Below are 16,365 nucleotides of genomic sequence, written 5' to 3' on the forward strand. Positions count from 1 at the left end.
ACTGTCAAAGTTTTGCTTTTCGTGTTAAAACGGGATTGTTTATTTTTATTTATTTTATTATTATTATTATTATTATTATTATTATTATTATTATTATTATTATTATTATTATTATTATTATTATAGCAGCACCTAGCTTTTTTTTTAAATTTAAAAAAAAAACAGCCACTAGCAAGGATCGAGCCCGCGCAGTAGGCTGAAGGAAGTGCCCAAGAAGAGCAAATAACACCATTGGCTATCTAAGTGCCTTGTTTCATGTGGTTCAACATTAATATACGTATATAAATATGCATTTTCTACCTTATATATAAAACGTAATTTTTTTTACCAAGGGGGTTCGGGTGAACCCCATGGCAACCACTTAGGTTTGCCCGTGCATTAATTTAATAACGTTAATTTAATAACATTTTAATAACGTTAATTTAATATACTACTACTACTATCCTGAATAACGTTAATTTAATACCATTTTATTAAAACTATAATTTTTTTTATTATTAGTATAGTTTCTATCTTTAATTTAATATTTAAATAAATTATATTTAGATATATTATATAACTTAAATTCGTCCCCTGCTTTATAATATATATACATAACCGTACGATTTTTTCGTATGAGGCTGACTCACCTAATTAATAAATCTTCAATATTGCTCTTTTTCCGCAATGACAAAAGAAACTAGATGTCATTTTAATCTTCGAGCCGAAAATAATGAAAAAATAATAGTGAAAACTCATTTAAAGGTCATATTTGTGGAGTTTTGAATAGTTAAAGGTCATATTTGTGCACTGTCAAAGTTATAATTTGGTGTCAAGTTTAAGGTCATATTTATATATTATGCCTAACATTTATTTTGCTTATGTGCGTAATAAAATCTATTTTATGTAGGTATTGTTTCACCTGAAGAGATTTTCTATTACCTAATTATTTATGGAGAAGATAATATATTGCTAAGATTGTGGGAATATAAAATTTTTTGGAACTAATTACATATATAATATATTTATTATGTAAACCATAGTTAGGAATTAACTTTGGAACAATTAAATGTTATCAATTCAAATGAACTATGCCACGTGTCATCAATCAAGGTATGAACTTGGAAAAAGTGGAAACGGGGAGGAGCCGGATCCCTATTGTACATGTCATAATGAAGATTTTGTTCTTATCTTATGCAGGATAGACGAAGCAGAATAAGTGGGAAAGTAAAGAAGTTACTAGCTCTTTTTCCAGACGCAGACAAGGTATAGTTTTTATTTTTTGGATCCATCAAGCACTTGCAATCTTTTCATGTTAATAACATGAAATATGATATGATATGATAATGATGATTTATATAAATTTGTTTCAATCTTGATCATATAGCATGTTTTTCCTGTGTTCCACTTAACAGGAATTTCTCTGTTACGTTGTCACTTCTTGAGTTGCAGATTTTATCTTCTTGTTAATTTGTTGCAGCCAGCGAAAGGCGCTGACATGCTGGATCAAGCAGTGCATCACATTCTAACCCTTCAAGATCAGATTCAGGTGGGTGAATAAATTTATCTTATCCTGTTACATGCACTTAGGCATCCCATTTTTGTTGTGTGCTTTTATGTTTTCTGTTTGTTTGCTGGTTAAACTGTTATCTCTGTCCTAACCCGGGGGTCTATCGGAAACAACCTCTCTACTTCATCTGAGCTAGGAGTATAGACTGCGTACACTTACCCTTCCCAGACCCCACCTTGTGGGATATATTGGGTATGTTGTTGTTGTTGTTGTCGTTGTTGTTATATCCCCATCTTAAGAGTGCTAACTCTTGGATAGCTGTATGATTTGTTGCACTTCCTACTGTTTCAAAATCTCAAACATTTTATTCTTCAGTACACTTATTTGAAATCTTTGAGAAAGTAGATGATTTGGTTCTTCTATTGACATTCTTCTATCCCTACTATTCTAATCTAATTTCATCTTTCTTCCAGCTAATTTTAACTTGATAATCAGAAAGCACACAAACCTTCACTGTTTGGAGTCTGTGTTTTGAACATGACAATGGCAATAGATTTACTTCCTTGACATTTTTCCCTTGATAACTTCACTACTACACTCTGTACATATACCTGTTACCTTCAGGAAAAGATTGTATAATTATAAAACGAGTAAAGCATGTAGTACCTCGTAAACTATCACCAAATTTGCTACGACACACTCCAACTTCACAGGGGTCCTATTACCCCCGAACTCAATTTTAGTGTTTTTTGGTCACCCTTTTTAGCTAATGTGACACCTTTTTAGCTACTGTGACACCTTTAATGTGGGTCCCATTTATTGTAATAAAGGTGTCATGTCGTCACAAAAGAGTGACAATAATACGCTAAAATTGAGTTCGGGGGTAATAGACCCACATGAAGTTGGAGTATGTCGTAGCAACTTTGGTCATAGTTCAAGGGGGTACTGAATGCTTATCTCTTATAAAACTGGCAAAGTACTCAATCAGTTCCAGTTTGGCTTGTCTCAGACAGCACAGGTTGAAATGGCGTCTCTAGATAGATTGCTGCACATCCCCGGGGAGTCTGTTCCTCACAAAATTAGCACTAAGCGCAGTTATGCAACTCATCGACTCGACATTGAAGAAAGGGTGATCTTCTATTTCTCAAGTTATTCCATGACTCCTGTCTTTTTAACGAAAAATAAAGGAAGAACAGAAAAAGTCAATTCTAGTGTAGCAATTAATTTTTACTTCCCTCTATATCATTTTAGATGGCAGCGTTTGATAAGAATAAAATGTAAGAAAGAAAATTTTTAACTCATAAGAAAAATATACATGAAATACAAAAAGTATCTTAGAACTTGTGCTCATAAATGTGGCATGTCATTATATGACTACAGGAGCATTTAATTTGGAAAAACTTAGAAGTATGAAGTTAAAGAGTTTCCATTTATGTTTAAAAGAGAAAAGGTAATAATAGGTGAAGCCGATGCTAGCCTTCCAGTGAATTACCCACTATCTTTAAATGACAATTCGACTCAGTGAATTCTAGTAAATACTTGTGTCAAATAGAGATGTCTATTTGGTCATTGGCAAAGTTGAGGTGTCAATCCGAATGTTGGTGCCAATTTTAATGTTATCTATGTGCGACAGCCATGGCTCGCAAGGAAGTAAGAAGTCCCAAGATCATGCAGCGTGATGAGCAGTATTAATAGATGGTAAACACCATGAACAACCTAGACAAACTACAGATTCTAAAAACCAAAGGAATTGAATCTAATGTTTTAAAGTTGGGGAGACCGTAGAAACTATAAAAGATGATTTTGAATTGATGAATGTAGTAGTTGATTGGAGAAGTAAACTACGTGGATTGGAGAAAAACTTTTTGCTCTAATTGAGATGAGTTAAGACGTGTTCTTACTAAAGGTGTTCATTAAAATCTTAGGGATGGTTCGGTGTGAGGTATAAGGAATAGTAATTCCGAGCGTACATTTGGTTGGGGGTATTAGTTAGTTCGGGTATTATTTACCCACCATTTATACCACAGTGATGGGATAAGTTATCTCATATACACGGTGGGATAACTAATCCCGGGATCAGTTATTTCGAGATAACTTGTTTCCAACCAAACGACCCCTTATAGCCTTAATGTGAGTTTAATTGGAGGGCATGAGCTTACATTAACCATGAACGAATTCTTTGAGTCTTGTTTAAGAATTGCATAGTAGAGGTGCTTTTCAATAATTTCTAGCAATTGATTACATGTTTTTATTTGCTTACATTCGTGGCAATTAGAAAATAAATTTTAGAACAAAAGGATAGACATATTATCCCTATGTTATTTTTTGACATCAAGATGACTAGTGAATTTGTTGTTTCATTTTCAAGATTCTGAACTCAAAAAAGAATTTCAAAAAGATGTCTTGGCAACCACCTTCTTGGAAGGGTGTCGAGAAGAGTAAGCCTCCGGCAGTTCCATCTAGTAAGCCTAACTACTTCTGTGGTTTGTATGCTCCTTTTCTGAAAATTTTTTCACTTTCTACCTTCCCATGTGTGGTATATCATTGCACCACAGATAACTGCTATCCCTCCCTTATGAAACTTCTTCCAGTGCTTTCTTCTTATATCAAGTAATAGCAATTTTATGATCTCCTATATAATTTTAGTGTTTGTCCTCAACATAAGCTCCCCTCTGACTGCTTTTATCCATGTGTGCTGTACTGACTTTCCATCTTTTTGGGACCAACATCTTTTGTCAATGCAGGCACAAGTTTTACAGACAAGCAGATTACGAGATAGATCATCCCCTCACTCCAGCAGTGATTTGGTCACCTCCGCTTTTATTTTGTAGAGTCTTATTTGTTTTAGTCCGACATTTATTTGTTCTTTTTTTGTTTTGAGATCTTATATAAAAAAACAGCTGGGCCTTGTGAATTTAGGGACTTTATCAATAGTGTAAGTGGACCTTTCAAAGGCGTAAGTAGTCATAAATCTTGCTGGTTCAGGCGGTAAGGCCCTGGCTAAGCTTGGGGGGGGGGGGGGGGGGGCGCTTTTCCTGAGCAATTTGCCCCTTGAGTCTGTTTAGAAGCTTCATGGATATAGCAGAGTTGGGTATATACTTTCATTTTTCATTATAAATTCAGCAGTTTGTCAATATATTTGATATTGGAATATTATACAATTGGAACTTTACACTAAATAAATTGGATTTGGAAAATGTTGAATGACATGTATCATTTGGGATAGAATGGTCAAGCAGGTTTGTTCGATTAAGTTAAGGCACAGAGTACTGGTCTCACGACTGAACTAGATATTGAGGCATGACATTTTCTTCCAAAATTTGGATCATCATAGATATATTTTTGTGCTAATATGTGGTAGTGAATATATTTTATGTTTATTATCTTATGCAGATGAGAAGAACCATAATAGGTGGGAAGCTAAAGAAGTTACAAGGTCTTGTGCCAAACATGGACAAGGTGTACTTATTTTTGGATCTACCAAGTATTTTCTCTTTATTTTCATTTTAACATCTTTGATAAAGAAAAACATCATGAGAAATGCCTTTAGGGTGTTTCGGGGGAGGGGGAGTGTCATTAAGTTTTTCTTTTATAAGTTCAAACCAGAGGTGAATGTAAATTTTGAGTTTATAAATTCTGGATTCTATAAAAGACAACTTACTGGATTCCGGATAAATTATGTATACATATTCAGTAGATTTCCATACAAAAATACTGAGGTTCTTTACCAAAGATATTGGGTTCTGCTAAACCCGTTGCTACAACTCTAGCTCCGCCACTCGTACAAACAAGGAGTGAAATTAACTTTTAATTCCATCATTTGGTATATCTTTGAGATTATGAGCATAGCTGTTTATGAAGTGCTTCATATACTATAGATTTTTGCTTGGAACAAAGAAAAATAGTAGTAAATTGGAAGTGGAAAATGGTACTTCCAAGACATCTATTTAATTGGATTATTGCCTTCTATAAATGCTATTCAACTATCAGTCTAGGGTCTGGAAAGAAAAAGGTATCTTTCCGTAATCTTGATTGTATGCTTGGTTTTTTTTATATTCCTCTTCACAGTATATTCTCAGTTGTCACTTCTTGAAACATGCTTGAGCTGCAAATTTAATCTTCTTGTGAATTTGTTGCAGCAAACAAGCTATGCTGACATGCTGGAAATAGCGGTGCAGCACATTCAAACCCTTCGAGATCGAGTTCAGGTATGTAGAATAAATTTATCATCCTTTCTATTTTTGTAGCTTTACTTGATCCTATCCTGAGAACCTAGATATGAGTATTTATTTTGTTCAAGTATGGCTTGATATGTACGAAAATATTTATACTCTACGTTGCTCGTGCTCTTCAAAAATAGTGTTGGGTATATGTCGGATCCTCCAAAGACTATGCATATTAGGAAGATCTGACAAAGGTGCAGCAACAATTTTGGAGAGTCCGAGGAACACAGTTTATATTTCCACCCAGTGTTTACACAAACCAAACAATCAGTGTAGTAGTAGATATATATACTTTTACATATTTTCTTATTCTTGTGCAGCGTCTCAATACAGAAATTGATGTAAGACATCAAGTCAACAACAGTGGCATGCAAAATAGGAGGAAGCATTTAGCAGAAGATTAACCTAAAGGATCTTTGTCACCGTTGCTTCGTAGTAACTCAAATTTGTACATAAGGAAGCAAAGTGAAGTCTCTTGTTCTTTTTTCTTTTTTCAGTTAAACCACGTATACGATTGTTTTGGACTATTTGACCTCTAACATGTCTACTTTTTAATACAGTTTGGGTTTATTTTTATTTTTTAGATTCTTATCTTGAAGCTCATAAAGCTAATTCATGGTGATCACTTCTTGATGATGGACATCTACTTTTCCATTTCACTTTTTGATAATTATAAATGGCAAAAAGGGTCAAATGTGGCCATATATAACCGTCTGAAATTAATCGATATTGCACTTAATTAGATTTTTCATTTAATATTACACCTTTCATCAGTGGATAGTCTCGCTTTTGCCCTTGACATCTTAGAGAGTTCCAACTTCAGGTAATCTTTGTTAGCATGATGAACAACTCAAAGATTATGAATTAATGGCGAATATTGTATATATTAATGTAATTATATCTTGTAGTATATTTGTAATTATAGAGACATGATGTAATAATCAAAGAGATAGAATAGCAGATTATAAGGGATACAGTTGCGGATTCAAAGGGATAGAGTATCTGATCTTTGGGCATAGCTAGGAAAGGTATGTAAACATTACACTTCAGTGATCAGTGATCACCTTCCATCAATTTTTATGTCTATGCACTTAAAATTTTGAAGTCTTGTTATTGTTGAATGTTGCAATTTGTGGTTGGATTGTGGTTTCTTTTTTTTCTTTTTAGGAAGATTGTGGTTTCTATTGAACCTACAGCTATCAAATTTTGTTTGGCAGATATTGAAATCTTTTTCACTACTGCCCCACGTTATCTTATCTGCTACAATGTATTGTTTTTTTCTTCTTTCATTTACATGACAGATCACTATTGAAAACTTTCTTTCTTTTTCGAGTAAAGCATCTATTACCCCTAAATTATGATCAAATTTGCTACGCCACAGTCCAACTTCACGGGATCCTTATTATCTCCAAACTAAATTTTAGCATATTTTTGTCAACCTTTTTAGTTGATGTGGGTCCCCTTTTTATATAATAAAGGGGTCACGTCGGTATAAAAGGGTGACAAAAATACGCTAAAATTGAGTTCAGAGGGTAATAGGACCCTTTGAAGTTGGAGTGTGTCGTAGCAACTTTGGACATAATTCAGGGGTTATCTCTTCTTCTTTAGTAAGCAAGAATACAAAATATCTTAGGTATCAATAATGCTGATGGAGTGTTTCCAAGGGACCTACTTCTACTTTCCAGCTACTACAATTTTCACCCTTTACCCTTCAGTGCTATCTGCTTTCTCTCTTTTTCTCAGCAGCCATAATGCAGACCTCATCATTGAAGACTCCAGAATATTATTCATTGATTGTTGTCCAGAATATTAATCTCCGTTGGTCTAAGTATATGTTTGCTTCTTTTTAGGATTGGATCAGAAAATTGAAGATACTAAACAGGCGTAAGAGATCAAGAAGACAAAATTACAAGACTTGAGCAGATAGACTGCATTTGCAATTCTCGGTGCTGGTTTCACTTGTTATCTGTAAGTCAACTTCTCCATAAATTATTAGGTCGTGTTCTTTCCAATACTGTATTTAAGTTTATTCATCATATTACTGAGGCGTGGCACTATGAAAAGAGAGGAAGCAACACAGTCAATATTCTATGATACAACACGAACTATTTTTCGAGTTGTGACCCGAATTTTGTTGGTCCGGCCATGAAAGTTTCGGGGTGAGACCCATGTGTGATTTTCAATGGGGTCAGTGGTGGGCTCCGGGATCGGGCCTTCGCCCCCACAGTATGGACCTTTATGTTTTGGGGGCCTAGGAGTTATTTGTATGCACGTATTATATAAGTCCATTTAGTGGGTTGTTTTGGGTATTCAGAAATTATTTTGCTCCACATTGTACTCCTCTCCTTTCATAGTGAAACCTCCTCTACCTCTGCCTATGGTTTTTCCCGCAAGGATTTCCACGTAAATATGTGTGTTCTTGTTTTCTTTTTGCTTGTGATTTGCTTTATTTCTGCCCGTTTTCTAACAACTATATATATAAACAAGCTATTAATCTATTTCCATGTCAATAGACCAACACTACTAGAAACCGAGACATATCTCTCCACGAATCAATGCGAAATTGTGTTATGAAACATGGTTTTCCCACTCATTTCTCACCGAACCAGCTCAATAGGAAAACACACGGTGGGAAACAGATTCTCAATTGAAACACTGGGAAGCTTTCTAATTTTTTCTTGTGAAAACACTACTATATTTTCTTTTGCCACTGAACATTTACCAATGGAAATTTCAATGGAAAAACAGTGATTTTTGTAAGTAGTCTAACATATTAAAATGGGGAGGGATGAAACATTTGGTGTTCAAGCAAAAGGTTTAAAAATAAAAATTATTTCATTTCACACTGTGAAGATTGTTTTAATTATTAAAAAGAAAGTGTTATTTGTATTTTGTTTTGGCACAATACATAAACATGCCCTTTCACCTGGCCTCAGATCACATCTATAACCTCAAACTTTGGGTATGCACAAGTAGACACATAAACTTGTATATAGTCGAACAAGTAGGCACATATATCCTATGTGACGTCCTACGTGGCTGGCAAATCTTGTCCTACATGGCGTACTATGTGTATTATGTCACATAGGACATGTGTGCCTACTTGTTTAGTTTTATACAAGTTTTAAGTACCTACTTATGCACACCTGAATTTGGAGGTCATGGATGTGATTTAAGGCCAAGTTAAAGCCATCAGAAACCACCTCTATATCCTACAAAGGAAGGGGTAAGGTCTACGTAATTCTACTTTGCCCATACTGATTACACTAGATATTTTGTTGATGTTGTTCTTTTTCAGAGCCATGAACTACATGATAAAATGATGAAAACTTGGATTCGATTGATAATCCAATTAAATATGAGTATAGTTTTCTATGTAAAATAACAACATTATGGTATAAGGGATAAAGATGTCCTCTTTTAAAGGCTGAATAGCATGCATTGAACTATAACTAGACAATAACATAAGTTTGTTTCGTGTCAATTTTGAAACCACAAGAGAATTATGTATTGCAAGTCAAAATCTCTTGAAAGGTTGTGCAATTTCTCAGAAAACAAGCATTAACATAGCTTCAAAAGAGTATATGTTGTTCATCTTAATGAAACTAATATCGTAAGATTTGTGAACTTGCAGGAATCTTCTACTTTATCTGCGGAAGATGGATCAAAATGAAATTGAGGAAATGTTAGATCACCTAGGAAGGATCAAGATCGGAGGTGATCTAGATAGCTTCAAGATTGATCAAATTGAGAAACTTGAAATGGATCTAAGATTGTTGAGAACCTTTATAAAGTATCATCATGTGCCTGATTACACAGTCATACTCACAAAGACTGCAACTATGATGGTGGAAATGCTTCGCTGGGATTTTGTTGGAATTCCCAACCTTAATCTGGAAAAGCTAGAATCACCTTTGTTGGCATTCACTAAAGGTGATACCAGTTTAAGTTACAATTCTGAGTTTAATGGTTCTGATCTGTCAGAATATATGGATTGCCTCAGAGAGAATCTAAATGATGTACTGAAGTACCACAGGGAATGGGAAAGGTCTTCGCTTGAAAAAAATCAATTTATAAAGAAAATGGAAATAGTTCAAAAGAAAATGAGATTTTTGAGATACTTGTATGCCACATAGATAAATGTTACGTTAAGCATGAGAAGTTGGAATATTTGGAGACTCAACTTCAGTTCATTGCTAACAACGTGGTACAATTTTGTCTTGCTGTTTTAGTTGACGATGCTGAGTCTGAAGATGATATCTTCAATAAACCTCCCTATCTATTATGTTTGATTGTATTAGTGAAACTGGAAATGAAGAAGATTTTTGAGAAAATGGGTGTGCAAGTCAAGTACCATACTGATCCTTATTACCTTCCATTCCTCACAACGGAAGAGAGTTGCAAATTGTTGCATAAAAAAGGGTTTCAAACGGAAGATTGCCCACTTAAACTACAAGGTGTGAGTCAAAGAATTGCAGAAAAATGCAAAGGATTGCCTCTAGTGGCTGTATTGGTAGCTGGAATAATCAAAAAAAGGAAAATGGAAGAATCTTGGTGGAATAAGGTTAAAGATGGTTTATTTCACTATCTTGATCCTGAGTCTGAAGCATATAATCGGGCGACTATGCAGTTGAGTTTTGATAACTTATCAGATTGTTTAAAGCCTTGTCTTCTTTACATGGGGATGTTTCGGGAGGACTCAAGAATTTGAGTGTCTAAATTGGTAAGTCTATGGATTGAGGAAGGATTCGTTCAGGATATTGAATCTGCTGAAGATTTCTTGATGGATCTCATTAGTAGTAATGTGGTAATGGTTTCAAATAGAGGATATAATGGTAAGGTCAAATATTGTCAGGTTCATGATGTAGTGCTTCACTTTTGTTTGGAGAAGAGTAGAGAAGAAAATTTTATGCTGGCAGTGAAGGGGCGTCATGTCCAGTTTCAACCTTCTGAATGGAAGGGAAGTCGAGTGAGCTTCAGTTTCAGTAAAGATCTTTCCAATTTTACATATTTGGGATCCAAAACATGGAAGCCTTTCCACCAACACTTGAGGTCACTGATAATGACAAATGACACAAAGTCTGAATGGAATTCCTTCTGTCAGGTTAGTAAAGGGATTCTATGGAACCCCTTCCGTCAGGTTAGTGAAGTGCGACTTCTTAAGGTCTTGGATTTGAGTTCTTTTTTTGTGAGAGCTTTGTCGTCAACTACATTGAAACCACTAATTCACCTGAAGTACCTCGCAGTTGAGGCAGATAAATTCCATTTTCATCCAGAACCACATCTGCCCCATCTTGTAACTTTAATTGTGAGTTCTTATGCCCAGTCTCCATTGCTAACCACGTCTTTTCGGAAAATGAAAAAATTAAGGCATGTTGAGATTTATAATGCTGAACTTGATTTGGAAGATGATAACCACGGGATTGTCACACCCCTTTTTCATACTCCAAAAGATTAATTTTAGGTTTGAAAGGGTTAATTTTAGGTTTGAAAGGGTTTTATTATTAAGCGACAAAAAAAATGAAAATTTTGTTCCGAAAAGAATTTTTATAATTAAATTCAGAGTCGCCACTTGGCATAATCCGGTGTGCCAAGTCACCTTCGGAAAATCCTTTTCAAAACTCTAGAAACTGATCCGCGAATAGAGATTCCGGCTAAGGAACTCTGTTGACCGAGGGGAAGGTGTTAGGCACCCCTCGATCCCGTGGTTTGACCACGGTCGCTTGGTGGAGCATATCGGCTAATTTAACATTACAAATGTATAAACCACACAAAACAATCAATCAAACAAAACAAAACAAAACAAGTCCAAAATATAGTGTTCAGTCCAATTATACAGTCCAAAATGAAAAATGCGAAAAATATAAATCCTATTCTAAATTAATCCTAATACTATGCTCCAATGTCTTACCCGATGCCTCGGGCCTTGATCACGAGCCTTCTTTGCATACATAATACTTCAGGGCATTCCCCAGTGAATAAGTACAATATAATCTCGAGGCATTCCCAGGCGAATGAATGCATCTTCAAATCTTGCGCGATAAAGTAGAAAGAATTATTCACACACACATTCAAACATTTAATAAAACACCATTCCTAAAATTTGCCTACCCGACTTAGCATTTACCTACTAGATTCGGTTTATCACAATTCCAACAATTTCAATACAATCGAAGATCCAAAAATTAACACAAATTCACTTCATCATGTTTAAACCCTCCCAAAATTCATTTTAACACATGAACTTTAACATGAAAATAGTTATCAAGCCATATCAACATAATTTCACACTAACGACTAGCTATTTAGATAAACAACACCAAGTATCAACAAAATTCCCAACCAATCATCGTCAAACACATAAAGATAATAAGAGAGTAGAGTCGAGAATTGGACCTCAAAAGCTTTCGATTAACTTGAAAAGAAAGATGAGAGCCGCTCCGAGAACCTCAACGAACACCAAAATCTCGACTATGAACCAATTCGAGCACAAAAATCCTCCGAAATCAAATTCGAAAAGAAACCACGATAACTCAAAAAGAAAACATGAACAGATGACACACCACCAAGGACATAAAACTCCACTAAATCGTAACAACGATCGAACAGTAAAAGAGAATTCAGCGGCTTTATTTTTAAGCTTCTTATGGTGGTGGAGCTTAATGTCAAAACCCTAAGTCGGCCCTGAACTATGTCGATTTCCGGCGAGTTGTCGCCAGAATCGACGCATAACAATCGGGTTCAACCGGTTTTGTTGGTTTCGATCGGGGATGACACTTTTGGTGATGAGCTGTTGTATTCCGGTGGAGGGTGGCTGATTCCGGCGAGAAATTCATCGGGTAAACTCAGGCGTCGACTGACTTCCCTCTGTTCAAGGCGTCTCTCTCTCCCTTGATTCTGTCTAATCACCTCATCTCTCCTGCTTTTTAATTACTGTGTATGTGCGTACGGTGAGGTGAGTGTGTACGTGTACAGTGGAAGAATACGATGGTGCGTGTTCTCTGTGTGTTTTCTGTGAGGTCAGTGAATGGTGAGGCAAATATGGCGTCTTCTTTTCTTGAAGACGATGATGATGATGATGTTTTTTTTTTCTGGGCCCCCTTTGGAGAAGAAGCTGTGTATGTATAAAAATGGAAGAAGGGAGTCCCCTCAATATTCTATGGGCCTCTCTTTTTTGTGTATATCTATTATCTTTTTTGCCTTTGTGGACAAGAAATGGAGGGGTGGTGAGGTGTTGTTTTTTAATTGGAGGGATAAGGGTTAGGTGTCTTCTTTTAATTGAAAAGGGTTGTTAAGATGTTAAAAAGAATAAAAGTTTGTTAGGGATTTTGTTGAGAGTTGTTTTTGTATTTTTTGTGGGATGTAGTTACATGGGTGAGGGTATACGGTAGGATAAGGTAAAAAATGGGTAAAAAGTACTATCGGAAAGGGACAAAATTACGTGTCTACAGGGATCTTTGAAGAATCGTCTAAATTGGAAAATTTGAGGATACTAAGAGGGGTTAGATATCATGGTGATAGGGTGAATGTGTTATTACGGAGGTGTCCCAATCTTCATGAACTTCAGATCTCTCTTAAGGCTCAAAATATTTTGCACGTATTAGTCTCAAATTGGAGAGTCTTACCCATCTTCGCCTTTCCTTTGACACTGCCATCCTTCTATCCGGGTTACACTTGCCTTCAAATTTAAAGAAGTTGGTACTATTCAGGATGCATATAGAAAATGCGATGTCCTTCATTGCAAAAATACCAAGCCTGGAGTATCTCCAATTACGGGAGCTGCCTACTTATGACATTTTCACCAGAAATTAGTACCTTGGAGATATCAAGTTCCTTAAACTTAAGTACTTGAAAATGGTGAACTTAGGTATCTCAACTTGGGAAGCCTCAGAAGACTCATTTCCCCAGCTTGAAACGCTAGTTATAGAAAAGTGTAGCGAGCTCAAGGAGATTCCCCTTAGCTTTGCAGCTATCACAACACTGAAACAGATTAAGTTGTTGTACAGCAAGAGATCTCTGAAGGATTCAGGTGAGAAAATTAAGAAGGAGGTGGAGGAGAATGAAGGATACGACCGTATAAACCTCATAACTATCGGAGTAAGTAGAAACAAACTCCTATCTGCTGTTTCTTACTATCTACGTGCCTTTATGTGCAATCAATAAGTTTAATACAGTTAAGGAGAGTTAATACTGGCATCTGTGAGTCAACCATGTGCCTGTAACCACAACAATCATATTGTTCCTTTCTTTTTAGACAATACTTTCTTTCGCTTAATTTCTCTATGTTGATCCCAAACTAACGAGGTTGTGTTTGGATTTGACAGCTGTAGCAAAAGCACCAACAGAATGGATGGAATTCATTTCTTAGCTAATTGCTGCTAAAGAGTGGAGCGGTATTAAGAATGAAGCAGTTGTTTTATTAATGTAGTGTACAGTATATAAAGGGCTCATGTCTATTGTGCTGATAGTCGAGACATCCAACCTCTTATATTGGACTACTACTACCGATTGACTGTGGCAATGTTAAGTGCAAGATAAAGAACTAAACAGGGTACTTTAATGATTATATGTATTATTTGGTTTCTTATTCATTCTTTGTATCCTATAAGAGAGGACATATGTAAGTTGAATGAGTTGCTACATTACATCCAAATATGAGTTAATTTCAGGTATGATCGCTGAACTTTATTCATTGTAACAATAAAGTCAAAAATTATTAGTTTATGGTTTCATAATCTAGAAAGTCGTTAATAAATAACAAGATCCTTCTCTCCAGGAGATCAGAAAATAAAGAAATGGTTAATAGATTCAAGATAATAGTATATACAAAATATTGTCTCAATTCATCCTGTTTTATTAGATCCGGGATGTGATATGGTTCTATAGTATGAACCGATTATGGACAGTTCCAATAATATTTCCATTTTGAACAAGAATCCATTTTTTTGATTTATTTCATCTTCTCCATGACTGGAACAAAGGAAGATACATGTTACACACGTTACTCTATCAATGACCAAGCCAAATCTGGCGTATCACAAGCAATTTGCCCTTTTAATTGATTCCAACGGATTGGATGAAAAACAACTCTTGAATGAAGTCAGGACCTCCTATTTTTTTATGAAGAGAATGAATCATTTTCTAGAAGGATCAAAAAACTGGGTTTGGATCTCCCGCGGGAATGATGTGGATAATCCAAAACTAAAATAATGGCATTTGCTAGAAACAACATAATGGAGGCAGTCACTTAACATAGTACTCCTTTTGTTGGATTCGATTGGAACTTCGAGTGTTGGAGAAAAAAAAAGCAGATCTTAACAAAGAAAAGAAAGAGCAGAAAGCGTTGTCAAGTTTCATTGATCACTGCCACATTTATACATAAGAACATAACTGAAAAAGCTCAATAAAAGAAGTCAAATAAGCTACCATTATTTCTAATAATTATGTCCTAAAGATAAGCAAAAGCAATAAAGCTAATTCTGCATGATTGCAACCTCATTTAATAAATTTAAATCCTACTTTAAAGTTGTATTTACAGCAGCTGGTACAACTAATCTGCAGCTTTTGAGGCACTAATTTTAACATAGAGTTACAAAAAGACAAAAGAAGATCGATCGACTAATCTTAACTTGCTTGTTTTCAAATTATAAGATTGAATGTTAACTTTCGATTCTTTCCTTCTTTCCAAAATTCGCCGGATGCAAATAAGTTTTACAGATATACTCAACTTAAAATTAACAAAGAAGGGGCAACTACTTGTCCATTATTTATTTACAGATATACTCCACTAAATATGATGAAGGAATATCTGTGACTTATTTGAAACCAACATACATGAATAGAAATGTTGCTCTTATATCTAATGAAACTGATACCTCAAGAATCGGCGAACTTACAGAATTTTGAACTTATCTATAGAAGATGGAGCAAAATGACATTGACAATGTGTTAGATCAGCTAAGAAGGATCAGGAGTAGACGTGATCTGAGTAGCGTCAATATTGATCAAATTGAGTCAATTGAAATGGAGCTATGATTTTTGAGAACCCTCATGAAGTACAATAATGTTCTTTTGCCTAATTCCAGGGGTAAAAGTCACAAAGTCAAATTGATTCTGGAAATGTTTTTGGTGGAATTCCAGATGAATATAAAACGAACCATAATCTGGAAAGGTTAGAAACACAATTGTTCGAATTTAATCGAAGGTAAGTAGTGCCATTTTAAGATACATTTATGAGTTGAAATATTCCTATCTGCTGGAATATATGGATTACCTTGACAAGAACCTAAATGATGTACGGGTGGGCCTGGAGCAGAAAGTGTCAGACCATTATTTGGGGAATGAAAAATTCCTTCAGGTGAATCGATTCAGAAAGAGACTGAAAATTGTTCAAAAGAAAATTAGATTTGAACACTTTTATATTGATGCAAACATTATGCAGGCTATATTATTTCAGGGCACAAAAATGGGTGGTTATGCTAAATCTTTATCTTGAAAAATTGCGTTATATCAGTCACCACATAGTATGGTCCAGTAATTGCCAGTCACCTTACCAAAATCAGCCGACTGCTAAAACTTCGCGCTTATGTACAACCTCATGGCTGTCTTTAATCAATGTGTATTTGTATGTGTATATCTCCTTATTAAGATCAG

At 35.3% G+C, this 16,365-nt stretch overlaps 1 protein-coding gene, 1 long non-coding RNA gene and 1 pseudogene across 2 annotated transcripts in view; 2 read left to right on the forward strand and 1 right to left on the reverse strand.

Moving 5' to 3' along the window:
• LOC107864461 (transcription factor bHLH129-like) overlaps window positions 1-6,116 on the forward strand; it is a 9,215-nt gene extending 3,099 nt beyond the window's left edge. Inside the window, exons 2-7 of the mRNA XM_047410279.1 lie at window positions 1,180-1,245; window positions 1,460-1,528; window positions 2,499-2,618; window positions 4,883-4,948; window positions 5,629-5,697; window positions 6,033-6,116. Of these exons, the coding sequence (XP_047266235.1) occupies window positions 1,180-1,245; window positions 1,460-1,528; window positions 2,499-2,618; window positions 4,883-4,948; window positions 5,629-5,697; window positions 6,033-6,116 (474 nt within the window). The remainder of the gene's footprint in view (window positions 1-1,179; window positions 1,246-1,459; window positions 1,529-2,498; window positions 2,619-4,882; window positions 4,949-5,628; window positions 5,698-6,032) is intronic.
• Window positions 6,117-7,179: 1,063 nt separating this feature from the next.
• LOC107865683 lies at window positions 7,180-14,441 on the forward strand (annotated as a pseudogene).
• Window positions 11,496-12,928, reverse strand: LOC124896931. The gene is made up of 2 exons (XR_007053291.1): window positions 12,109-12,928; window positions 11,496-11,744 (listed from the first exon to the last, which is right to left on the reverse strand). It is a non-coding gene; the product is annotated as an uncharacterized LOC124896931 (long non-coding RNA).
• Window positions 14,442-16,365: the final 1,924 nt, after the last annotated feature.

Source organism: Capsicum annuum, chromosome 3 (genome assembly GCF_002878395.1).
Source record: "Capsicum annuum cultivar UCD-10X-F1 chromosome 3, UCD10Xv1.1, whole genome shotgun sequence".
NCBI lineage: Eukaryota > Viridiplantae > Streptophyta > Magnoliopsida > Solanales > Solanaceae > Capsicum > Capsicum annuum.